Source organism: Uranotaenia lowii, chromosome 3, assembly GCF_029784155.1.
Source record: "Uranotaenia lowii strain MFRU-FL chromosome 3, ASM2978415v1, whole genome shotgun sequence".
In the NCBI taxonomy this organism is placed as follows: domain Eukaryota; kingdom Metazoa; phylum Arthropoda; class Insecta; order Diptera; family Culicidae; genus Uranotaenia; species Uranotaenia lowii.
The window spans coordinates 368,049,002-368,075,537 of NC_073693.1; the positions used below are offsets into that span (position 1 = coordinate 368,049,002).

The window sequence follows — 26,536 nt, forward strand, 5'->3', positions numbered from 1 at the left end:
TATCTAGATAATGTTTTATATTCTTCAACCTAAACCAACCGTAGCTCGGTCGCCGGATTTGGTCAGGCAGCAGCCCCTTACAGAAAATAACCCGATCTGAATGAACCCTTAGGAAGAGGTCGAGCAAACTTTTGCCCTGTCCTACCCTTTCTGTCCTCCAGCTGCCGGGTTACAGTCAAAGGTTTTTCGGGGTCGGAAGCTGCTGCATCAGAAAGTACCACCTTCGAGACAAAAAAATATCAAGAGAAAACCCAAGTGAGTGGGGTGCAAAAGTTAAAGGGCAATCTTTGTATCTCGGGTGTCCTGGCTTACACACAACTAACTTACAATACATGGTAGTAATTCTTGGCCAGATTTTGTTTGCATAACTTCCTTCCTGTGCCCTCTGGAACAATCGAAGTCTCAGGGATCTCTCTTACTTGGGAGCAAGAAAAATTTATCGCCAATTGATAAAGGAACAGCAGCTTTATGATCCATTTACCTTGACCTGGAATTAGTTTGATACATTTCTATAGATTGAATTTATTTAACTGACATATTTTGAACATATTTTTATTTTAAATCGTGTACTCAATAGTGAAAATTTGCACTTTTATTCATGACGGTTGAACGTTAAATTTAATGCGCAATTTTTCTCACTTCTATCTTTTCAGATGTCGAGTGGACTTCCTGAAGTCACCAACAAAAAACTGTAGAATAGATATGGATGTTTTGGGTAAGTAATTTCTTAAATGGATTCAGAGTTGCTAAAACAAGCAAATTAATTTATATCCGCTAAACCAGGGGTTTTCAGATTATTTGCTCGGCGGAGCGCTTTTTAAAACCAAAAATTTGGCGGAGCACCTACATTTTTGAAAGAATTAAAAACCCGAGTTTTGAAAACTTGATAGTATTTATCGTTTAAATAAGATGTGTCTTGTCATCGTAGTCAATAAAATCAGTAATGAATGACTACTCTTTGAATTGTCTTGTTTTTATTAACAAAATATGTGTCACCAAAAATTTATGATTTCAATAAAACAAAAAAGCTTTCTTCGATTTTCAAGCTGTAACAAATTTGGTTAAATTTGTGTCAGTTGTAGCCTGACGTCTGGTTCCGCGTTTATTCGGGATCGGTATTTTGTCTCTTTGCGATATATGTGGAAAATCCAGACTCACATAGATAAGTTGTGGAAAAAGGGCATAAGAATAAGTTATGCTTTATCGGACAAAATTTAAATTTTTTTTCAGTTGACACTAATACTCCTCCAACGACTTTTTGGATACGAATCTTTCCTGAAGCTTTGAATCCGATGTCATATCGATCAAGCATTCATATTCTTGCGATGTTTATGATTCTGGTTTCTTTGACATAAAAATAGGCCGTTCCACGCATTTTAAGTCTTCGATCTTTTTATTATTTTATGATATTTTTCGGGGAATTTAGCTGGAAGCTGTTCAACAAATCCTGCTACAAAACATTGTAATTGTAAATGACTTGACGTGAGCCTGTTAGTTTAAGTTTACACCAAGGAATACAAAAATAAAATAATCAACGAAAAGTGTTGTGATTGTTATGATTCTTGGAAGTTTTCGGATAATAACTTCAAAGTTATTTTTGATTGAATGCTTCTTAAATTTGGAAAGCTGTCCAGGTTGCGCTTTTTGAGCGATTCTGCCCAAAATTTGATTTTTCTCTTGATAGTCATGATTTTGCCGTTTTAATCGAAGATTGTTATTCCTTTACCTTGCATTGAAAGACTGAAGCCATTCTCAATTCAAACAGGCGAGACAACGTTTTTCCACGAGATAACCAGCGATCTTCGGTATGAAGTAGTAGCGTGGAGTGTTTGCTAACCAACTCTTCGCACAACGCCTTGAATAACCCTGAATTTTTGAGTTGATTATTTTTATGCTTTCGTCCAAGACTTCCTTCAAAGATGATGATAGTTTCTTCTTAGCGAGTGCATGTCGATGAAGGATGTAATGACTACTACCGCAACTTTTGGTCTATTCTTTGATTTTGGCAACGACTCCAGCAGTATTTCCAACTATAGCTTTAGCTTTCGCACCGTCCATACATACATTAATGCAATTTTCCCATGGAATATTGTTGTCCGTAACATAATCATCAATTATTTAGCATGAAAATTTTGGCCCCAAACGTGGAAGTTGGCGATGGTTTGCAAAGGAACAAATCTTCTTCAAAACATTCAGAACCTTGATAGCGAACATATATGTATCATCAGAATTGCCAGTCCTGCTACATCTGTGGATTCGTCAAGCTGAATGTTGAATTTTGAAGTTCTCAATCGCTTTCAACATCTTCAGCCATGTCAAAATTCGCCGAAAAACCGTGTTGTCTCCGTGTCACTTCTCCAGCTTTTCGAATCGGTAGCTCGCCAAGTACGGCGCAAGAACAGCTTTTTGATTTCATTGAGTGTTTTGCACACTCAGTCCTGCAACACAACGTTGTTCGATCAAAGCAGTGAATTTTGACAATCCACCATTCTTTGACAACATTCCTGGAGGGATTCAGCCGCCAGTAAAAACAAAGTAAACAAAATTTATTGGTTCATACTATATGCCCTGTGGTTTTTTTCTCATGTTTCGATAAAAAAGAAACGATGAAAAAATATCAGAGTTCTTTAAAGTTGTTTTATGATTTTTGTTGCGTACGTCGCGGAGCACTTCCAAAAGCTTCGCGGAGCACGATCTGAAAACCCCTGCGCTAAACTAACTAAATTCAACGTTTCGACTCCATATGAAACCGTTTTGGTAATTATTTTTTAAAGATAGATAGATCTCTATTTCAATCCCTTTTCTACTCTTTTATTGCGACGGTCTGCTTCTTCCTTTACCTTCAGGCAATAGGCCCAATTATACCCAACAGATTTTGCCAAACATATGAAAGCAGTTTATTTTATACAGAAACCTACTTTTTTGTCATTTCTTCCTCAAAATCAAACTTTTTGCGATACGACTGCGTGAATGCTTCAAAACAGCATAGCAGTTCCGATGCTTTGGAAGAGTTTATGTTCTTGGATCAAAAAGTAACTTTTTTGGGTTCATATCACTTTAGAGCATGCATTGAATAGTTGAACGAATAAAAATAAGTCAACATGGTGCAGAAGACTTTCAACCGACCAAAGAATGCAAATCCAGCTGCATGGAGCTTTAAAAGTAATTTTTACTGTAAATCGAGTTATTTTGTTAAGAACAAACTTCATTATAGGACCAAAAAAAGAGTAGGCGTGTGCTGAACCGTCGGCACGCGTTTTTTTTTTCTTGTTGCAAATATTTTCCAAAAAATCGAAGAATTTCAAGTTCTTTTATTATAAAAATCCAATAAATTGATGTTGATAAGTTAGTGATATCATATGTTGAAAAGTTGAATATAAGGGATGTTATGATAAAAGCGTTGTTTTCAAAGAATCATTCATAAATTTGAACATCGGGTTCTTGAACGAAATGTAAAAGTGCGATACATTGGTCATTTGAAGGCTAAAAACAAACGTTAGTGCTTGCAACATCCATTGGAAGAAGAACACAGGTTGTTTGGTGAAAAAATTTCTATCAGAACTCCATTCGATTTGATTCAAATAGTGGGAAGATTACCTTATGAGAATGTTTGCCAGCCAAAGCGGATTTTGCTACTGATAAATTGGTGAGCTCCTTCCTTGCATTATTATTTTTATTACCACCTGCAATTCCGTCTTGAAATGAATCTGTGTAAAGTGTAAAGCACAAATTCTGTTGTGAAATATATCATATCGTGTATGAAATTGATAAGAAAAATCCATAAAGATTCAAAATTGTAAACAAATGTAAAAAATGCTAGCGATCGCCGGTTTGGGAAGTTTTTTGCCATAGGGCAATCTATCAATGCTAAGCTTGCTGCGACCATAACAGTTTGCTGCTTCTCAAATTTATGCAATTTAGATTTAGAAAGCTTTGGTGAAATGATAAAAATGTTTTATTTTTTCGACTATGTTTATTAATTTCAAAAGACAAAAGAATTGCGATAATATACTTAATTTGGCTTAATTTTTTTATTATATAAAAAGATGCTCGAGTTCCTTTCAAAACAGGGAAAATAACTATTATGAAATGGAATTGCAGGTGGTAATAAGGTAAGATATGAAACAATATTTTTATTCAGTATATATTGAAATAGCTTAACTCTATTGTGGGGTTTAGTGGGGGGAATGGGCAGGACATTAAACGATCGGAAGACTGATATACAATGGATTGTGGGTTCAAGCCAGCCGGAGTATCTCGTCAAATTTACAATTATGGGTAGGGTACTTAGGTACCTTTTCAGGATTCTTCATTTGTTTTAAACAGTTTGAAGGGAGTGAGATGAGTCCAACCTGTCCCAAGCCAGTGCACAGTGGTGCAAAACATCAATCTAGCTGTACGAAATTAATAGCGCCCAGGGATGAAGAGATAGACATTTGGTGTCTTCAGCAACATTGTTCAGTTTTACATGGAGCATATTCTAATATCAAAATTTTTGCCGAGGGTTCCACCAATAGCGAGATAAAAATGCTAACTTTTTTGTTTTTCAAATTAGGGCTTTGATGTCTTCGACAAAGTTGTTTATCTGATCAAAATACATAAGTTTGTTGAATATGTCAAAGTCCTATCACATCACCCTCAGAAGTTACAGTCAAAGTAAAAAAAATCTCATGAAAAAACAGTTTTTTGAACCTGACGCGTTGTAGGTTGGATAAAATGGTTCGCTGTCTTTGAAACAAAGTTGTAACAAGCCACGATCTACAGTTGTCTCATACATTATGATGGGTTTAAAAGTTGCTGAAGCTCTATAGAAAGCATTTTGTGTATTTTATTGGCAATTTTGGAAGGCTCATCCATCGAAAAGTGCACATTTTCGCAATACCCCCTTTTTTGTAACTATTTTTGATTATAAGCGGAACCATTTCCATTTGAAATTAGCGGGGAAATCGGTGGAACTAGTAGAGATTTGAATGATTGAAAATACACTTTTTATATAAAAATTACCTATTTTACCTATAGAAAAACCATTGAAAACATTTAATATATTAATAACCTGTTGCATTTTTCCTTTATATAGTTTGTTTTATTAAAAGACATTAAAATTCTTTTTTTTTAATAATTTAAACTCCAAAAACATTAATGGAACTAATCTGTTAAATTTGGTAGAGCACTAAATAAGTATTTGATATCATATAAATGAATAATAGATCCGGTTTTGCCAGTACAATATAACTGCTTGTATCAAATTTAACAGATTAGTTCCATGATTTTTTTTTGAGTTTAAATGATTTGAAAAATCGAATTTAAACGTCTTTTATTTAATCAAACTATATAAAGGAAAACTGCAACAGGTTATTAATAAATTGAATGTTTTCAACGGTTTTTCTATAAGTAAAATAGGTAATTTTTATACAAAAAGTGTATTTTCAATCATTCAAATCTCTACTAGTTCCACCGATTTCCCCGCTAATTTCAAATGGAAATGGTTCCGCTTATAATCAAAAATAGTTACAAAAAAGGGGGTATTGCGAAAATGTGCACTTTTCGATGGATGAGCCTTCCAAAATTGCCAATAAAATACACTAAATGCTTTCTATAGAGCTTCAGCAACTTTTAAACCCATCATAATGTATGAGGCAACTGTAGATCGTGGCTTGTTACAACTTTGTTTCAAAGACAGCGAACCATTTTATCCAACCTACAACGCGTCAGGTTCAAAAAACTGTTTTTTCATGAGATTTTTTTTACTTTGACTGTAACTTCTGAGGGTGATGTGATAGGACTTTGACATATTCAACAAACTTATGTATTTTGATCAGATAAACAACTTTGTCGAAGACATCAAAGCCCTAATTTGAAAAACAAAAAAGTTAGCATTTTTATCTCGCTATTGGTGGACCCCTCGGCAAAAATTTTGATATTAGAATATGCTCCATGTAAAACTGAACAATGTTGCTGAAGACACCGAATGTTTATCTCTTCATCCCTGGGCGCTATTAATTTCGTACAGCTAGATTGATGTTCTGCACCACTGTGCAGTGGTAACGGACCCCTTGGTTGTGCTGCAATTATTGTTGATGAGTTAAGAAAGAACAATTTTTGAATGTGCGATTGAGACTTCCCGTACCGCCTCGGGTCGAAAGACCTATCAGCCACTGGTGGGTTCTCATACATACATACATACATACAGAACAAACATCATAATCGGACAATTTCGAATTTATCTAAAATTTTAAGTAGTTTTGCAGATGAAGCCATAAACAGTTTTTTTTTTTTGCGAATTGTGTTTCGATCCAGAAGTTTGCTAAAATCACTTCCATTTGCTAGCTAGGGTGAGTGAGCCCTATTTTGACATGATCCCTTTCTTGGCATGCCAAAATGCGTTTTTCATGTTTTTCAGATCCATCAATTGAGCCCTAAAATTTTGAATATATTTTCATTGAGACGAGAATAATTCATTTAAAGACTCTGCATACCACTTTTGTTGATTAATTGTACTTTTTCAAAGTAGTTTATTTTTTTTTCAATTATGTTGGAAATCGCCAAATGATAACTAGATGAACTCGCTTTTTTAGAGCAACTGTCAAATTCAAATGCGAATTCAAACGCGGACATTCATTTGAAAAAATTGTGAAATTCTGCGAAAAATCTAAAAATATAACTCAGATGAAGGATTGTAATTACACAAATCAGACATTGGCTCTTTAAAACCTACGGTACGAGCCGTTTCAAATAAACGAAATGTAAAAAAAACTCAGATGAAGGATTGGATATTTCTTTAGGTTTTTTATTCATAGATTCAAAATTATTTTCTTGTTCTTGGAATTCAGCTTCGATTGAAATTGGTAAACCATAAATGTTGGAAGCTCAACAAAATACATGTTTATTATGAGTGTCAATATGACAATATTGAAAGTTTGCCGGCTTGTAATTTTATCAGGTACATCCAAATAATACAATTTCTTCGGGTAACTTCAATGGAGCCTTGAAATCTTTAATTTTGCATCATTACTTTTTATATGGAGGCACTCTGAAAGCCCAGGAAGAAACTCCCTTGTCAGATTTTGAAGGTCAATTTGACTCTCCTCGCTCGAAATCGCTAAATCTCTCTTGTTTTCTGTTGAAACTTAAAGTTTCCTAACGACATCCGGAACAGTAGCGTAGCAACCGATTCCTGCTGTTACGAGCAAAACAAAAACATTGTTTTTTTTATTCCTCTTGCTATGTTCAATTCCCAATCGACAAGAATAGATCAATGATTGCTGATGACAAGCGATGTGATTAACGCGGTACAAATGTTTACATCATCACACGGTTAGGCGAGACTAGTCAAAGTGGGTTCGTGGTAACATAACAGTGTTGCCAGATATTCTGGGTAAGAGTAACAAAGTACTCATTGAGAAATGATACTTTCCACGTTAAGGAATATGAGAAGTGAAAAGTGACAAATAGCTATCACTAGTGTAATGGGTAGTTGTTTAAGGACTTAACGAACAAACCTAATAAAGAAAACCCTATTTCACCACTGAAACCTCCGTTTTCAATATTTTCCAACCAATTTATACAAAATTTATAGTTCTGGAAACTGTGTGTAACTCAAATATGTTTTTCAGACATTATTCACCTATAACACTTCAGTTTTCTGTTATTCAGAGTCTAAGAAAAAAAAATCGACGAAACATGCTTCGGAAAAAAATACTGTAGATCAGCTACGGAATGCTAAAAAAAATCATTAAATGTCTAAGAAAGCTAAACGTTGCACATGAGGGTATTAACTAATGAAAAAAATCATGACCATAAAAATGTAGAAAAGTGGTTTAAAACCATATCAATCAATTAACCGTCAAAATTGTTTAAGTCACACCAGATATATTTTGAAAGAATGATTGAAAAGTCGGCAAATGTTAGCACAATTTCGCATTTTTAGATGGTCAAAATAACAAACACCGAATTTTCGACGAGTTTTCAAAAGTAGTCGTTTTTTTTCAAACTTTTTGTCAATTTGTAATTTCTCGGGTATTCTTAATAAATCGTCAAAATTGTCAAAATTGTCAAAATTGTCAAAATTGTCAAAATTGTCAAAATTGTCAAAATTGTCAAAATGGCCAAAATTGTCAAACTTAAAGATGCATTATACCAGCAGAAGACATTTTCATCCTTGCTTCAGTTACATGTCTATTCTGACGGAGCTGAATTGAACACTCACAAAAAAGCAACAAGCCCAGATTTCCGCCTGCGGTTTCCTGCAGTTTCCTTTTTGACTCTCGCTAGTTCATCCGAGTAGGCTTGCATAGATGGTGTCGAGAAACGTCAGATTTGGAGGAGCATCCGGCGACCACAACAATAATAACAAAACTGAAAATAACAGCAGCGAAAAAAACCTGCTTCGTTGCTGATGCCTCAACATGAAGAATCTATTCAAGCAACCCACGGACTTGATATGCCTACTAAGATTTGTACGTTTCTGTGCCTATATCAACAAAACATAGACGAAATAAGGAAAGAAAAGCTTCCGATGATGGATGCTTATCGGTTGTTGCTTGAAAGAAAATGGAAACCGGTGACGGAAATTGGATTGGCAAACGCCTCGTTCCTGTTCAAGTGTTGTAGCTATTGTTGCTACTGGCAGCCATTCTCGGATCGGTACATCTGAGTTCCACTCAAGGTCTTCTTGCTTGTAGGCATAAGGAGCCGGCGGAATAAGAAGGAAATTTACATCGATTCTAACCTTAGAGCTACCTACTACAAAAGTCGTTCGTTCTCAGTTGTTGCGGTTGTTGTGGTATTGCTGATGAAAGCTTCCGGTGATATTTTCGATTCGAGTGATGTGCTGCTCCGTCGAATTTTCCCGGTATTGCTCTTTCAGTGAAAAAGTTGTGTTCGGAACAGCCGCAATTTCAAAAGACCTTTCTTTGTGCGGATGTTGTTTTCGAGGTAAGTTCTATCCAAATTGCCTCACAACTCTCAATACCGTATCACAGGTGGTGTATCGTTTGGGCAGGAAATGTTGCCATCTTGTTTATTTGAACCGGGACCGTGAGGCAGCGAAAGCGGTGGCCTCTATACTTGACTTGGTTATTTTCTAAGAGCGGCCGTTCCTGGACAAGCCTGCCGATCTCCGTTGGTTTTATTCACTCTGGTCTCTGAGTCGTTCCGTTCGTCGGCTGCTGGCCGGTCTCTTTGTGGCGGAAAACATCCTGTAGCTACCTATTCGTCGTCGTAGCTTCTGCTTTCATCGGTATGTATACATCTCGAAATGTGTTTATTTGAAAAAGCAAAACCCTGCGCTCGTTGAAGCGCTTTTGCTTACCGAAGGAAATTAAATAACGGTTAGAGGCTGTTTGTTGAAATCGTGGAAAAGTGGCTGTTGCCTTGCCACCGTACATATTGGAACACGAGAGAGAGCACGAGCGCTTCAAAAGACGGCGTTATTTTCGTCGTTCCACTGCTTGTTATTTGATGCCGAGGCTGAGATTTCAACCGAATTGTCTCTAATTTAATTACAATTTGCGTGAACGATTCACTCACAACAGATTAAACAAAAACATTTACCTAATGGTGTGCCGCGGTCGCTAGAATCTAGATTTAATCGTTACAAGGTTTTAAGGATTGTTTTCATACACTTGAATCAATAAAAATAATAAACTAATGAGCATATCTTATTTGGAAACTTTACCAATATCAATAAATTGATTTGAAAGTTTTGCAGAATTTTGGTAGCAAAAAATCATTACATATTTAAAATTCCTATCATTTCGAGAAGTTGGCCTACTACGACAATGTTTAAAACAATTTCAACAATCTTGTCAATTTTGACATCTTTGACAATTTTGACAATTTTGACAATTTTGACAATTTTGACAATTTTGACAATTTTGACAATTTTGACAATTTTGACAATTTTGACAATTTTGACAATTTTGACAATTTTGACAATTTTGACAATTTTGACAATTTTGACAATTTTGACAATTTTGACAATTTTGACAATTTTGACAATTTTGACAATTTTGACAATTTGACAATTTTGACAATTTTGACAATTTTGACAATTTTGATATTTTTTACAATTTTGACAATTTTGACAATTTTGACAATTTTGACAATTTTGACAATTTTGACAATTTTGACAATTTTGACAATTTTGACAATTTTTACATTTTTCACAATTTTGACAATTTCGGCAATTTCGACAACTTTGACATTTTTGACATTTTTAATAGTTTTGACATTCCTGACATTTTTGGCATTTTTGACATTTTTGACTTTTTGACATTTTTGACATTTTTGACATTGTTTACATTTTTGACATTTTTGACATTTTTGACATTTTTGACATTTTTGACATTTTTGACATTTTTGACATTTTTGACATTTTTGACATTTTTGACATTTTTGACATTTTTGACATTTTTGACAATTTTTGACATTTTTGACATTTTTGACAATTTTTGACATTTTTGACATTTTTGACATTTTTGACATTTTTGACATTTTTGACATTTTTGACATTTTTGACATTTTTGACATTTTTGACATTTTTGACATTTTTGACATTTTTGACATTTTTGACATTTTTGACATTTTTGACATTTTTGACATTTTTGACATTTTTGACATTTTTGACATTTTTGACAATTTTGACATTTTTGACATTTTTGACATTTTTGTCATTTTTGACATTTATGACATTTTTGACATTTTTGACATTTTTGACATTTTTGACATTTTGGACATTTTTGACATTTTTGACATTTTTGACATTTTTGACATTTTTGACATTTTTGACATTTTTGACATTTTTGACATTTTTGACATTTTTGACATTTTTGACATTTTTGACATTTTTGACATTTTTGACATTTTTGACATTATTGACATTTTTGTCATTTTTGACATTTTTGTCATTTTTGACATTTTTGACATTTTCGACATTTTTGACATTTTTGACATTTTTGACATTTTTGAAATTTTTGACATTTTTGACAATTTTGACATTTTTGACATTTTAGATATTTTTTAAATTTTTGACATTTTAGACATTTTTGACATTTTTGACATTTTTGACATTTTTGACAATTTTGGTAATTTTGAAGCATTTTTCCATTTTGACAATTTTGACATTTTTTACAATATTGACAATTTTGACAATTCTGACAATTTTGACAATTTTGACAATTTTGACAATTTGACAATTTTTGACAATTTTGTCAATTTTGACAATCTCAACAATTTTGAGGTTAATTTTTATTAGATTTTTCAGTTTTGACAGGTTTTCTGCAGTGTGGCTTAAGGAAAAATATGTAATTTTTCGATGCTTTTTTTCTCATCTTTCAATTTCTTTTTATAACCTTTTTAATTATTATAAAGTATTTTTTAGAGTTATCACTTCTTGTTCTTTTTTTATCCTTTAATTTTATTTTAAATTAGTTTTTTTATTTTAAAACATTGCTCACTCAATATTTTCGTCGTTGGAGATTGCTTGCGTCGCAAAGTTTGATAAACTGCGTGTTTAAGAAATAATTATTTTTAGGGAGTATCAAATTTTACTGATATGTGTATATCGATTTTTTTCAATAATATTTCTTTACTTATCTATCTAAAAATTAATAAAAAAAATGTCTAAAAAAAATGCTATGTCGTGTTAACAATGAAGCACCTTGACTTTGCAAAATAGCTTGCTTTGATTATTTCGTTGATATAAATTCTTTGAAAAGAGTTCCTCGAAAAAAGTCAAAGTTCGACAGCATTCCGAAGATAATTTTTTCAAAATTTCACAATTTTCGAGAGAAATTGAACTTTTCTCCGTGAATCCATCGATCCTGATGAAATGAAAAAAAAACCCCTTTCGTTTGATATTTATAGTTTTCCGTATATACCTTCATATTCAAGAATTTGTACAAATGACGAAAATAAAATGTTTCGATCCAAATGCGCATTTTGTTTTTTAAAAGTATTTTTTACGTTAAATTTTTTTCAAAAACAAACTTTTAATATTTCTTTACAGTTCCTCCCTCCCGGGTGACGATCCTAGACGACCAGGGAGCGGAAGTCCAGAACAACGTCGTGGGTCCATACCGGGAGCACACGGACATCAATCTGACCTGCATTTCGAGCGGGGGCATTCCGACGCCCAAGGTAACCTGGTGGAAGGAGCACGCCCTCCTCGATGACTCCTTCATGGTTCTGCCGGACGGAACCGTCAAGAACGTCCTCTACCTGGAGAAACTGACCCGCAGCGATTTGAACTCGGTGAGTTGGGTGTTTTTTTTATTAAAAACTTTCAATTTGATTACAATGTTTGTTGGGACGAAATAAAAAAAAAGCGAGGTGCATAATAAAGTTGATTACAAAATCCTAGCAGGCGGTCGGCTTGTTTGAAATAACGTGTTTCCCATAAAATGGAAAGACAGGCTACTTGGATGTTAGAGAAACAGCTTCTGCGCTGACTTCTAGGCTGGAAAACGCATTAAAGAAAGACCATAAATCGGGAAGGTATCCATGTCACAATCAAAGCGGATTAAAAACCAACTTAGCCGACATTAAAGCGATAAAATCCTCCTGCGTTTTCCTCGTCCCTCCAATCGTGTATCAGCCTTTTCTGGTGAAGAATTACCGTGAGGAAAGTCGAACGAAAGCCCCCCTCGAATAACACTTATCGATCAAAAAGCCAAAGTGTCGTAAAATACTAATAACCGCGAAGCGACCGCTAAAACCGAGCTTAGAAGAAGAAGAGTGGGAGAGGGAAATAACCTCAGAATTATGCACCCGGGGACAGCAACGCGTAAAGAAGTTGGAAGAAGTAGAACAGCGCTCGGCAGCCGATTACTTACCGTAGTTTTCGTCATTCTCGGATGGAGTGTGGACCAGGCTAGATTTTCCATTCGATCGCTCCCTGGCCGCGGAAGGTTGAGTTGAGCCATAAACGGATTACAACTTCGTGGAAAAAGTCAATCGACCATGGGCCTCCATTCTGAGACAGTCAGTGGTGTGGTGGCGTTACGGCGTGTTTGATTTTGGTGAGCAACGGAAATTAGATCGTCATGGCCTACTTAGAGGTCGAATAATTTCGAAAGTAATAACATTTAGGCGATCCTGACTATTTTTAGGGGACACACTGAGTGAAATAATTTAAACATAAAAAAGTTTTTCTGTTATGACCCTTTTTAATCAAAATTGATAAAAACCTCAAACGTATTTTGAAGATATTAATGCATAAATTGGTGCATGTTATCTATTTTTCGTCTCATAAACATGACTCACGTCTCCTGAAAAAACTGAGCACGGGAAAACGTTCAACTTGTCGCTATTGGGCGAAGAAAAGCGAAAAACTCGTAAAAAACCTTCGGGTGGAAAGGAAAAATCACACAAAAATCCCACCACAAAGTTGTACCAACAAACACCTCCAATTAACCTCTGTTCGCTCATTCATTCTTCTGCTGCACGGTAATCTTTTCTAGCCGTCTCGTGGTTTCAGGTTACCCTAGTCCGAGCAAAACTGGCTGGCTCGAAGAAGTCCTATGTTCCTGGACACCGATATCGACAGGAGCTCCCTAGAAGGAAGGTGAATTGGGGAAACGGACGATATAAAGGATTTTTGCTGCGTTAAAACCAATTTCCTTCGTTAAGCTCGGTTTACTTTACAACTGCCAACAACCGTGGAAAGACAAAAAATAGGTAGAAAGAAAGGCGAAAAAACCAGCTTATAGGATTTGTGGGAATCAACTGTCAATGTAATTTGACCGGAAACCTGGGATTGTTGTGACGGAATTAGCGAAAGGTGGCAATCAATGGCGGAAATTTAGAAATCAAGAATCCTGCTAAGCAATTTACCTAAACTGAAGCCGATTTAAAGTATCAAACTTTGATTTTCCTCAAAATTTTAAAACAACGGCAATTCAATTTTGTAATGAAATAAAAAATTAATAACTATTGATTTGGTTTACAAAACAAAACAATTGCAAGTAAGTATCTTCAATAAAAAAAAAGCCAAATTATGCAAAACTCAAAAAAATATCTAAAGAATTATGAAACGACAAAAATGACAAAAATGAAAAAAATGACAAAAATGACAAAAATGACAAAAATGACAAAAATGACAAAAATGACAAAAATGACAAAAATGACAAAAATGACAAAAATGACAAAAATGACAAAAATGACAAAAATGACAAAAATGACAAAAATGACAAAAATGACAAAAATGACAAAAATGACAAAAATGACAAAAATGACAAAAATGACAAAAATGACAAAAATGATAAAAATGACAAAAATGACAAAAATGACAAAAATGACAAAAATGACAAAAATGACAAAAATGACAAAAATGACAAAAATGACAAAAATGACAAAAATGACAAAAATGACAAAAATGATAAAAATGACAAAAATGACAAAAATGACAAAAATGACAAAAATGACAAAAATGACAAAAATGACAAAAATGACAAAAATGACAAAAATGACAAAAATGACAAAAATGACAAAAATGACAAAAATGACAAAAATGACAAAAATGACAAAAATGACAAAAATGACAAAAATGACAAAAATGACAAAAATGACAAAAATGACAAAAATGACAAAAATGACAAAAATGACAAAAATGACAAAAATGACAAAAATGACAAAAATGACAAAAATGACAAAAATGACAAAAATGACAAAAATGACAAAAATGACAAAAATGACAAAAATGACAAAAATGACAAAAATGACAAAAATGACAAAAATGACAAAAATGACAAAAATGACAAAAATGACAAAAATGACAAAAATGACAAAAATGACAAAAATGACAAAAATGACAAAAATGACAAAAATGACAAAAATGACAAAAATGACAAAAATGACAAAAATGACAAAAATGACAAAAATGACAAAAATGACAAAAATGACAAAAATGACAAAAATGACAAAAATGACAAAAATGACAAAAATGACAAAAATGACAAAAATGACAAAAATGACAAAAATGACAAAAATGACAAAAATGACAAAAATGACAAAAATGACAAAAATGACAAAAATGACAAAAATGACAAAAATGACAAAAATGACAAAAATGACAAAAATGACAAAAATGACAAAAATGACAAAAATGACAAAAATGACAAAAATGACAAAAATGACAAAAATGACAAAAATGACAAAAATGACAAAAATGACAAAAATGACAAAAATGACAAAAATGACAAAAATGACAAAAATGACAAAAATGACAAAAATGATAAAAATGATAAAAATGACAAAAATGACAAAAATGACAAAAATGACAAAAATGACAAAAATGACAAAAATGACAAAAATGACAAAAATGACAAAAATGACAAAAATGACAAAAATGACAAAAATGACAAAAATGACAAAAATGACAAAAATGACAAAAATGACAAAAATGACAAAAATGACAAAAATGACAAAAATGACAAAAATGACAAAAATGACAAAAATGACAAAAATGACAAAAATGACAAAAATGACAAAAATGACAAAAATGACAAAAATGACAAAAATGACAAAAATGACAAAAATGACAAAAATGACAAAAATGACAAAAATGACAAAAATGACAAAAATGACAAAAATGACAAAAATGACAAAAATGACAAAAATGACAAAAATGACAAAAATGACAAAAATGACAAAAATGACAAAAATGACAAAAATGACAAAAATGACAAAAATGACAAAAATGACAAAAATGACAAAAATGACAAAAATGACAAAAATGACAAAAATGACAAAAATGACAAAAATGACAAAAATGACAAAAATGACAAAAATGACAAAAATGACAAAAATGACAAAAATGACAAAAATGACAAAAATGACAAAAATGACAAAAATGACAAAAATGACAAAAATGACAAAAATGACAAAAATGACAAAAATGACAAAAATGACAAAAATGACAAAAATGACAAAAATGACAAAAATGACAAAAATGACAAAAATGACAAAAATGACAAAAATGACAAAAATGACAAAAATGACAAAAATGACAAAAATGACAAAAATGACAAAAATGACAAAAATGACAAAAATGACAAAAATGACAAAAATGACAAAAATGACAAAAATGACAAAAATGACAAAAATGACAAAAATGACAAAAATGACAAAAATGACAAAAATGACAAAAATGACAAAAATGACAAAAATGACAAAAATGACAAAAATGACAAAAATGACAAAAATGACAAAAATGACAAAAATGACAAAAATGACAAAAATGACAAAAATGACAAAAATGACAAAAATGACAAAAATGACAAAAATGACAAAAATGACAAAAATGACAAAAATGACAAAAATGACATAAATGACAAAAATGACAAAAATGACAAAAATGACAAAAATGACAAAAATGACAAAAATGACAAAAATGACAAAAATGACAAAAATGACAAAAATGACAAAAATGACAAAAATGACAAAAATGACAAAAATGACAAAAATGACAAAAATGACAAAAATGACAAAAATGACAAAAATGACAAAAATGACAAAAATGACAAAAATGACAAAAATGACAAAAATGACAAAAATGACAAAAATGACAAAAATGACAAAAATGACAAAAATGATAAAAATGATAAAAATGACAAAAATGACAAAAATGACAAAAATGACAAAAATGACAAAAATGACAAAAATGACAAAAATGACAAAAATGACAAAAATGACAAAAATGACAAAAATGACAAAAATGACAAAAATGACAAAAATGACAAAATTGACAAAATGACAAAAATGACAAAAATGACAAAAATGACAAAAATGCGAACCGAGCTATTTCCCTTTCTTACCATCATCAAAGTAGGCTTTTTATCCGGAATAATCAATTAGGCCTTAATTTGACAATCATCTTATCGGAACACCACACTGATTGAGCCCAGAAATTGACAGGAGGGTAAAATCACTAATCACAGTAAGCCTTGGTGACTTCCTGTTTAGCTTTGTTCGAATCGCTTAGTGATGGAATGTAAAAAAGAAGTAGGAGGAAATAGTAGTAAAAACCCAAGCCAGGGCATAGCAACGCTTGCGGCTTCACTAACGATGAAATTAAATTTTATGCTCGGGTTTTTCTGGTCTTGACTGGTCATTCTTGGACTTCTTCTTCCGGGAAAATCACCAAACGGCCAATCGGATCTCGTCTTTTCTTCCCTCTTCCACAGTTTTTAGTATTTAATTAACTATACAGAATGATAAAAGATGAACGGAAGACGTGGGAAAAGTACGAAGAGCTGAAACTGGAGGGGCGGATCATTACTGTAGATCCAAATCAAAATTGATATATTTCAGTTTATCCAAGTAGCCAGGCGAAGAGAAGGAAGATGGTTTCAATATCACTCTGGCCGATGGTTGCTATGTTTTTGCTCTACTTTTTCTGTCCGAAGCATGCTTTGATTTTCCCGGTTTTTTTTGTTGCTCTTTTCATTTTAACTGCTGCTGCCGAGGGAAGGAAGCAAAAACGATGAAACATCACACAGTTGGAAGGTAATTTGATTTTATAATTAAGCGGGTGGCAAATTTGCATAATCCTTCCGGCGAAAGAAAGCTTCTAGCCAGGAGCGTTTATTTCCGAGCGAATTGAATTTTATTGAAATGATAACAGCCCAACACAGAAGGCAAACTGCCCTAAATTGAATCTTATGAAACCACCAGATTCAATAAGCTTTTACATTTTGATAATTTTCCTTGTACTTCAATAAACGGTTGATTTTGGGAAGTTTTTTCCAGGAATTATTGCAAAATGGAGTAGAGGTTCAGGGGGGATGAATAATTCATTTCCAATCAAACAGGAAACACAAACGGGAGCTTCTTTTCTCGGAAAAGAGATTCAATTTTTCCCGAACAGAGTGGAGAACACCACCCTTTTTTAATATCCGGACTGACTGACTGACTGTAGACTGGGTGCAAACTTTCCGAATCTTTCGACATTTCCGAGAACTCGAACGGAAATTGCGAAACAAATGGTACGAATTTTATGATGGGAATTAATCTTACTTTGCACCCAAAATGTATCGAGAAACCCCGAAGGAAGGAGTCCCTCGGTAGCCTCGGGTGGACCTTAATAGTGGTTGTGTTTCGTTTGACCATTAAATGTAGAACGAGAGAAGACCAAACGAAAAAAAAAACATCAAAATCAGAGGAAAAAATACATTTTTTTTTCTTTTCATCCGCTTTTGTTACACGATCACGCGGCCATCTTCGATTTTACGCACCTTAATGACGGCTTTTTCATGGTTCCCTTAAAACCTACAAAGTAAGAAGTTCGTTGGACTGGAAACAAAATAAGAAGAAAAAATAAATCCAAAGAAAAAAAAACCCTCCTCTCTGTGGTCGTTATCGAAGTAGGCTACTTTTTTCCGCATTCTGAATCCTACAGAGGAACCTATTCTTGGAACGTACTAATCCAAGAAGGCGCGCATAAAGTGAAAAACTAGCGGCCATTATTTCCGGATGTTTTTCGGATAAGAGTCGTTTGTTCACTTTTTTTTGCTGCTGTTGTTGTTTTCATGAAGGTCATTCGGGAAACGGGCAGCCCAGCAAAAAAGAAAAAAAAAGGTCAGGACTATCATGAATTTCATGGGTATGAAATTGCAGTAAAACACAAATGAATAAAGTTTGCGTTAGATTTAAAAGGTAATGCGGGAAACTTTTGTTTCCCCTGTTTACTGATAGGTAGTAAAACCTTCGAGATAGGTTTTCCCCGAAAACCGTAACCCCTCGTTTGATGTGTTACGCTTTTGTAATTAGTAATGACAACTTGTAGAATGGAAGGTTCTAGCAAATTAAATCAAGTTTAAATAGAGAGGTGCGAAACTTTTACATTTCACTCAAAATAATACAAAAATATCTGTAACAGAATAGAAACACTACAGTTTTTCAAACATTTTTTGGGTATTTTAAATTAGGTTCCAAAAAAATGGAAATTATTTTCGAAAAAATAGGAAACAAAAAAGGGTTTAAGCCTTTTTTAAAAATATTTTTTGTTTCTAAAACAATTTTTTTATTATATTCTGAAAACGCCAGCAGTGCCAACCAAAACACCATCACGACCTCGAAATTTTTTTGAAACCTACTGATATTCTCAGAGAAGAACTGACGTTTACTTGAAACTTGAAGCTGGATTTGATGCTTTAATATTTAGCAAGTAAATCTTTAAAACTAGTGCATCTAATCGTCGTTGGTCATGCTGATAAAAAGAATCGAATTAACGATTTTGCAACTAGGTAACTGATAGAGTTGGACTCTTTTGCAATATTTTTTCCAACTAATCGACAGCGAGTTTGTTTTTTGTAACATTTTCCGTAGGTTTATTTAGCAACCAAGTAGGCTAGAAAAACATTCAAACAGTTTCCAAACCACACTGAAACAGGCCGCTTAATACCAGTCTCTACCATGTCTAAAATTTTGCCAATTTCTTCTTCATTAATCGTTTTGACGATCGTGATGCTATTCAGCCCCGGTGCAGCGCAAATGCGCCCAGATTACCCAATCCTGGACGACGAATCTCCACCGGCCGAGTTCTACGATGATGCCGAAATTGTGCCATACGACGACCGGACGCTGCACGATTTCGTCCATCGGCTGAAGACCAACTGCGATCCGAGCGATCTGTGCGAGTGGCCCGGAATCGATGCCAATGCCGGACGTCCGAGCTATTTGACCAAGGAATGGAGAAAGTAGCAGCAGTTTTCGAAATCCATTTGAAATTTTAAGCATTTCTATAAAATTTATAATAACAAAACAATATAAATAAACTATAAGAATAAAATTGGTAAGCATAATTTATTTAGAAAAAAAATTTTTGGTGTCATTTTGTGCATCGAGAAATGAACTAGAATTTTATTTAAGACTCAAAAGTAAAAAACTTTTTCATTGTGGCAACATTATCGAACATTTTCCGTTATATGCTTCGGCAGTGTTGCTAGGCTCTTTTATGAGAAATTTGACAATTTCGACAATTTTGACAATTTTGACAATTTTGACAATTTTGACAATTTTGACAATTTTGACAATTTTGACAATTTTGACAATTTTGACAATTTTGACAATTTTGACAATTTTGACAATTTTGACAATTTTGACAATTTTGACAATTTTGACAATTTTGACAATTTTGACAATTTTGACAATTTTGACAATTTTGACAATTTTGACAATTTTGACAATTTTGACAATTTTGACAATTTTGACAATTTTGACAATTTTGACAATTACATTGCTTGTTTATTCTGCGATATCTGATATCAAGTGGCAAAAATTATCTTCGTTTCGGTTTGTCACCTTGACCGTTTTCCTTTTAATTAATTTTGCAAAGACCACTTTTTTTATCAACTATAAAAGCATTGATTCGAACAGTTACTTTTCAGTTCTTCTCGAAGGTAACGAAAACACTTTCTATCATCATCATGTTTCCAAAGTTTGTGCTGTTTGCGATTGTGGTGGTGTTTTGGATGGCCCTGGCGTTTTCTTCAGCTAAACGACTCCACGACGTAGTTAAAATTTGCCCATCGTCTCAGGCTGTGTGTCGGTTAGAAGTTCCCATAAACCGTTAACGATAAGCTGCTTGAGAAAACTTGCAGATAGAAGATTGAGTAATATAAATCATCTCGTTATTTCAGAACATAGTTGGCAATTAAATTTCAAAAGAAAACTACCATTTATAGTTTAGTTTAGTAGGCGTTGAAATTGCATTATTAATGAATTATTTGAATTGCTTTCGTCTACTAAATTGCTGATATTTCAATAATGTTCATCGTCTCTGTTGAGAAACTGTAAAATTGAGAATTGATGGTTTAATCTTCCGAAAAACACCGAGCATTTAGAATTTAATAACAAAAACTGACGAAAAAAATATTTTTTTATAGCGACTTGAAGCTTAAGTCCATGTTCCCATAAAATGCTCATATGTAGGTTCGAAGAATCAAAAAGAACAAGACAAAACTATGATCATAAGCATATTAGCATATTTTTGTTGTAGATTACAAGTTTCCTACTGATGAAATTTATTGGGCGCTTGATTAATGATGTAGGCAGGTAATTTTTTTAGCAAGTTAAATAAAAATAGCTTATGGAAAGATATGATTTTGCAGAGAGATAACGATGACAGTTGGATTGAGATTTTTATCTCAACTTTCATCCGAAATATTAAGGGTGGCTCACGATACCCCACTCTTTTCTTTAATTTATCTGTAATATGAATTAAACTTTAACTTTAATATTGGTAAACAGGTTTTTATTCCAAGGTAATTATGAAGTGAACCCGATAGTTTTTTTTTAAAATTTTAGGTCTTTTTAAAGATATCTATAAACGTTTTTATCACATATAAAGTGTCGAAACTAAAATATCATTAACATAAGTAGTAGGCGCTGGCGTTTACTAAGTAGCTATTAAACCCAACAGGGTGACAATACAATTCTCGTACATTTAATAATTGCTTCAAAACCTTAGCCCTGCTTATATATTATCAAATTCAGCATTCTCTGGAACAATTGCTCGAAATTTTACGTTTAGCCACAACAAGTTAACTCCTTTGAAAAATAACAAAATTGAGTTAAAGATCAATAAATCTCATTGTTTAAAATGCCTGAATTTATAAAAAATGTGATAGTTTTGACAATTTTGATAATTTTGAAAATTTTGTCAGTTTTGTCAAAATCAATATAATTATTCATTTTAGCCTAGTAACTGAAATCGAAAATAAATGGTTAAATACTTGGATTAAAAGAAGCATCAATAACGCTACTGAAAACTACACGCTTTCGATAAGGTTGAAAAATATTGTGAAATGATTCCATTTCATAGCGAATTTGCAATATCTTTTATCAAGTAGAAAAATTAATTTCGTTTTGGCTTATCAGCATAACCAATTACTATTTTAAAAAAAATTACCAAGACCATAACGTTCTTCAACTATAAAAGTATCGATTCTGTCAGTAGTAATTCAGTAGTTCTCGGTTTTTAGTAACGAAACCACTTGTTACCAACATCATGTTTCCAAAGTTTTTGATGTTTGCGATTGTGATGGTGTTTTGGATGGCCCTGGCGTCTTCTTCGGCTGAATCGCTTTGCTCCGAAATTATAAACTGTCAACTTACTGACAATGAGTGTGAGGAAGAGTGTGCATATGCTATGGATGATAATTAAATAAAGTAAATCTTCACATTATTTCAGAACATTGTTGTCTATTAGATTTCAAAAGAAATTACCGAACATAGTCGGCTTTGAATTCGCTTGATTTATGTATTTGAATTGCTTTCGCCTACTTAATTCCAACTTAAATGTTTTTCAAACAATAAATTTCAAATACTTGACAAATGTTCAACAACATTTTTTATACAGATGAAAAAAAACTCATTTCTTTGTTGAGATACTGTGAAATCAATAAATAATTCAAACATTAACCGAGGCACACCGAGCATTTCTAGCTTGTTGACATATATCTTACGAAAAAAAATAAATTGGCACAAAACCTATTTGCAGGATCGGTGCCACAGAAGAAACCAAAATGACGTTGATTTTTCAGTACAAAATATTTCATTTTTCCATACAAATCTGAGAGTTCAAATTTTCTCATGTAAACGGTACTTAAAATTTTTCCAAAAAATCATGGATGAGTTTTGAATCAAAACGAAGCTATTAAGACCCCAGGGCTTGAGAAGTTCAAATATGACCCCAAATTGACTCTGTTTATGGATACGTTCCATAATATTATTAAAGTGTTAAAATTGTCAAAAGTTTGATAGCTGCAAGATATATTTTGATAAGTTTGGGCACATTTTTAATCGTTTTCTTAATTTGAGAAAAAGAAAACCACCCTGCGTAAAAGTCAAGTCTACGCCTACTACATGGGTGGCGAAAATTTCACCAATATAGCCTTATTTCAATCTTGCGAAAAGCAGAAATTAAATTTATTGATGAAAATTTCACATAATGGAACCGCCAATGGGCTCGTTATGTACAACGAAATAAAAAATGTTTGCAAAAACTCTGGGAACAATTAACATTAATTAACGATACTCGATCTACTAAAATGCCTGTAAAAAATTGTTATTTTGTTAAATAAAATTTTTTTCGATTACTTAATTGTAATAAAAAGCTTAAACTGAACTGGCTTGAACTCATTCTAAAGTTTTGCATATTTCATTTGGGAAAATGCACTATTTTTTTTTAACTTCGATAGTCTATTTTAGAAAAAAAATACTGGAAAATCCATTTTTTTTAGTACCGATCTTGAAGAACAAGAATCTTCCTTGAATAACATGCCCTCAAAGTGGAGAATTTTCTGCGGATTCTTTGAATTATCATCGTAGAAGGCGAGTTTCCTACTGAATTAACTATTTTTTCGTGATTGTGACGTCACAGTCCGTACTAATACTAGAACAGGGCTGCCTTTGCACTACCATCTTTTTATATTCCTCGGCTATAATGGTAAAAATCTTGGCCTCCCATGGCCTACTATTTTCAATGTTTCTCTGGTTGGTTACCTTAAAAAAATAATAAATATTTTGAATATTTAACAACTTGGCATGGTGACGAGCTTCTTATTCCACTAATCAGTTACAATTTGTTCCAAATGGCACGCTTCCGATTTGGGCTGACGCAAAATATTCCCATTTCATCACGAGTTTTGTATATTGTACATATTTAGATTTAAAGAGTCAATTTTGACAATTTTCACAATTTTGACAATTTTGACAATTTTGACAATTTTGACAATTTTGACAATTTTGACAATTTTGACAATTTTGACATTTTTGACATTTTCAACATTTTTGACATTTTTGATATTTTGACATTTTTGCCATTTTTGACATTTTCAACATTTTTGACATTTTTGACATTTTTGATATTTTTGACATTATTGACATAATTGACATTATTGACATTATTGACATTATTGACATTATTGACATTATTGACATTATTGACATTTTTAACATTTTTGACAATTTTGACATTTTTGACATTTTTGACAATTTTGACAAAATTGAAAAAAAGGCTTTGTGCCTAGTTGTATAAAGTGGAAAAAAATTAAATTCGTTTCGGTTTATCAGCATAACCAATTACTACTTTATCAAAATTACAAAGACCATATCTTTCTCCAACTATAAAAGTATCGATTCTAGCAGTAGCAATTCAGAAGTTCTCGGTTTTTAGTAACGAAACCACTTGTTACCAACATCATGTTTCCAAAGTTTTGGCTGTTTGCGATTGTGATGGTGTTTTGGATGGCCCTGGCGTCCTCTTCGGCTGAACAGATCCGCACCAAAATTCGAAACTGTGAACTTGACGATGAGTGTGAGGGAGATTTTCCCGTACATCGTTCAGGATAAGCTGCTTGATAAAACTTTCAGTTAGAGGCCTTTTAAATAAAGTAAATCTTCACGTTATTTCAGAACATTGTTGTCTATTTAATTTCAAAAGAAAACCACCAAATATAGTCGGCTTTGAAATGGCTTGATAGATGTATTTGAATTGCTTTCGCCTACTTAATGTTTATTTAAAGATTCAGCAACATTTTTCATACTGAAGAAAACAAAACTTATTAATTTGTTGAGATTCTGTGATATCAAAAATTGATCAATAAACTTACAGAGGCACACCGAGCCGGCAGAAACTGAATTATGAACCATGAAATGGGGTAAGATTGATCACTATCTTTCAACATTTCTTGATTTTTTTTTGTAAAGGCGAATGTGGCATGTTTCATATTTTTAAAACCAGTATTCTACTCCTATGTACAAAAAAAATTGTTGAAGATATTTAGATTTGAATTAAAAATCGATTTCTTCTTTGTTTAGGATTCGATGCTTTAGGGTAACATTGATCAGTATCTATTTTGATGGTTTTAACGAGTTTTCTTGATCATAGAGGAAACAAAACACCTTCATAATATTTACAAATGAGTGTAATTGATGAACTAAGGTAGTTCGTGTGTAAAGGCCGAACAACAATTAAAATCGAAAGATGGACCATGATGCTGCATGAATTAAGGGACTAAATTTTTTAACATTATTCATATAATTTTTACTACAAAAAATAATGAAATTTTGCCTTTATTCAATTCTCTAGGCCCTCGCAATATTCCTTTTTAATTTTTTCCTTCAATTACCAAACTTTACCATTTGATAGGGTTTCTAGCCTTTTGTCCTAGACTAGCACACTCTTGGGAATTGTCCCATTTTTTTAAATATCAAAAATTAACCTCAAAATACAACAAAAACTACAACAAAACTATAAATTTACTAAGTAACAAAGTTGAATTGTCACATAATACAACCTTCTGCTTCTAAACGCATTGATTTCAGGGGGAAGAGTGTTTGTTTGCGAGCCTTCGAAAAAATGGATATTTTAAGATTTTGAAATAAAACTTTTACTCACATTTGAAATTTTCAAAAACAAATCAAGTTTCGCCCATTTTGAAACTAAACATGTTTAAACGCAGAGAAAAAGTTTCAAGATATTTTAACTTTAGACTTTTTTATTGATGTTATTGTTATTTCATGGTGATCAAAACTACCCCGGTGATCAATGTAACTCCGTTTTGCGGTACAAAGAAAAATGTTGAAGTCTTCAATAGTCAAAAACCATTAGGCTCGCCGGCCATAAGGTGTTTGAGTCCTAAAGACCCCTAAAAACCAAAAACTAGACTATTTTGGTGAAAGTCTTAGCCTCCCATGGCTTACTATTTTCAATGTTTTTCTGGTTTGGTTCGATGACGATATTTTCCAAAATTGTATTTAAACTGCCTGCGTATTAACAAGGCCTTCTTGATACAGTGTGCTGAAAAAATGATTTGAATATTTTACAACTTGACAGTTACAATTTGTTCCAAATTCCATGCTTTCGATTTAGTCTGAAGTCAAACATTACCATTTCATCACGAATTTTAGATATTGCAAAAAGTTCTAAACAGTTAATTTGTTTCAGTTTATCGGATTATAATTTTTGCTTCAATAAAAGCATCGACTTTAGCAGTTGCAATTCAGTTTCAATACTGACAAAAACAGTAACTCTCGTGTTGTCAATATGTTCAAAAATCTTGTGCTGTTTGCGATTGTGATGGTGGTTTGGATGGCCGTGGCATCTTCAGGCAGACAAATTCAGGAAGTTGCTGAACAGGAATGTAAGGGTGATAAATGTACGGAAGATCTATTGGCAATTCCATTCAAAGTTTAATGGTGATTCAGTTGCAGTTTTGCAAAAATGATTCTTAGTTAGACCAGTTATTTTTGAAATAATAAAAATTCTTTATTAAGGCTCTAGTTTTCAATCATGGAATGTATCACATGTAGTATTCGGAAGATGCTTGAATAAAGTTGAAGCATTGACTTGAAACACTCGATTTATATGTACACAACTTTTTAATTTAAAGTACTTTACATGTTAATTGTAAAAACTATTGCTAGAAAATAGTCGGTGAACAAGTTTAGTTTGTTTGTTTACTGTAGCTTTATATTACTGCTTTATTCTCTATGATTTCCCAGTTGTCTCAACAATGAACTTTTTTATGGC

At 32.7% G+C, this 26,536-nt stretch overlaps 1 protein-coding gene across 3 annotated transcripts in view; it reads left to right on the forward strand.

The window, feature by feature from the left end:
* LOC129751743 (nephrin) overlaps positions 1–26,536 on the forward strand; it is a 391,395-nt gene that overhangs the window by 239,888 nt on the left and 124,971 nt on the right. For all 3 annotated transcript variants that reach the window (XM_055747424.1, XM_055747426.1, XM_055747425.1), the window contains 2 exons: positions 654–715; positions 12,008–12,252. In XM_055747424.1, coding sequence (XP_055603399.1) covers positions 654–715; positions 12,008–12,252 — 307 coding nt within the window. The remainder of the gene's footprint in view (positions 1–653; positions 716–12,007; positions 12,253–26,536) is intronic.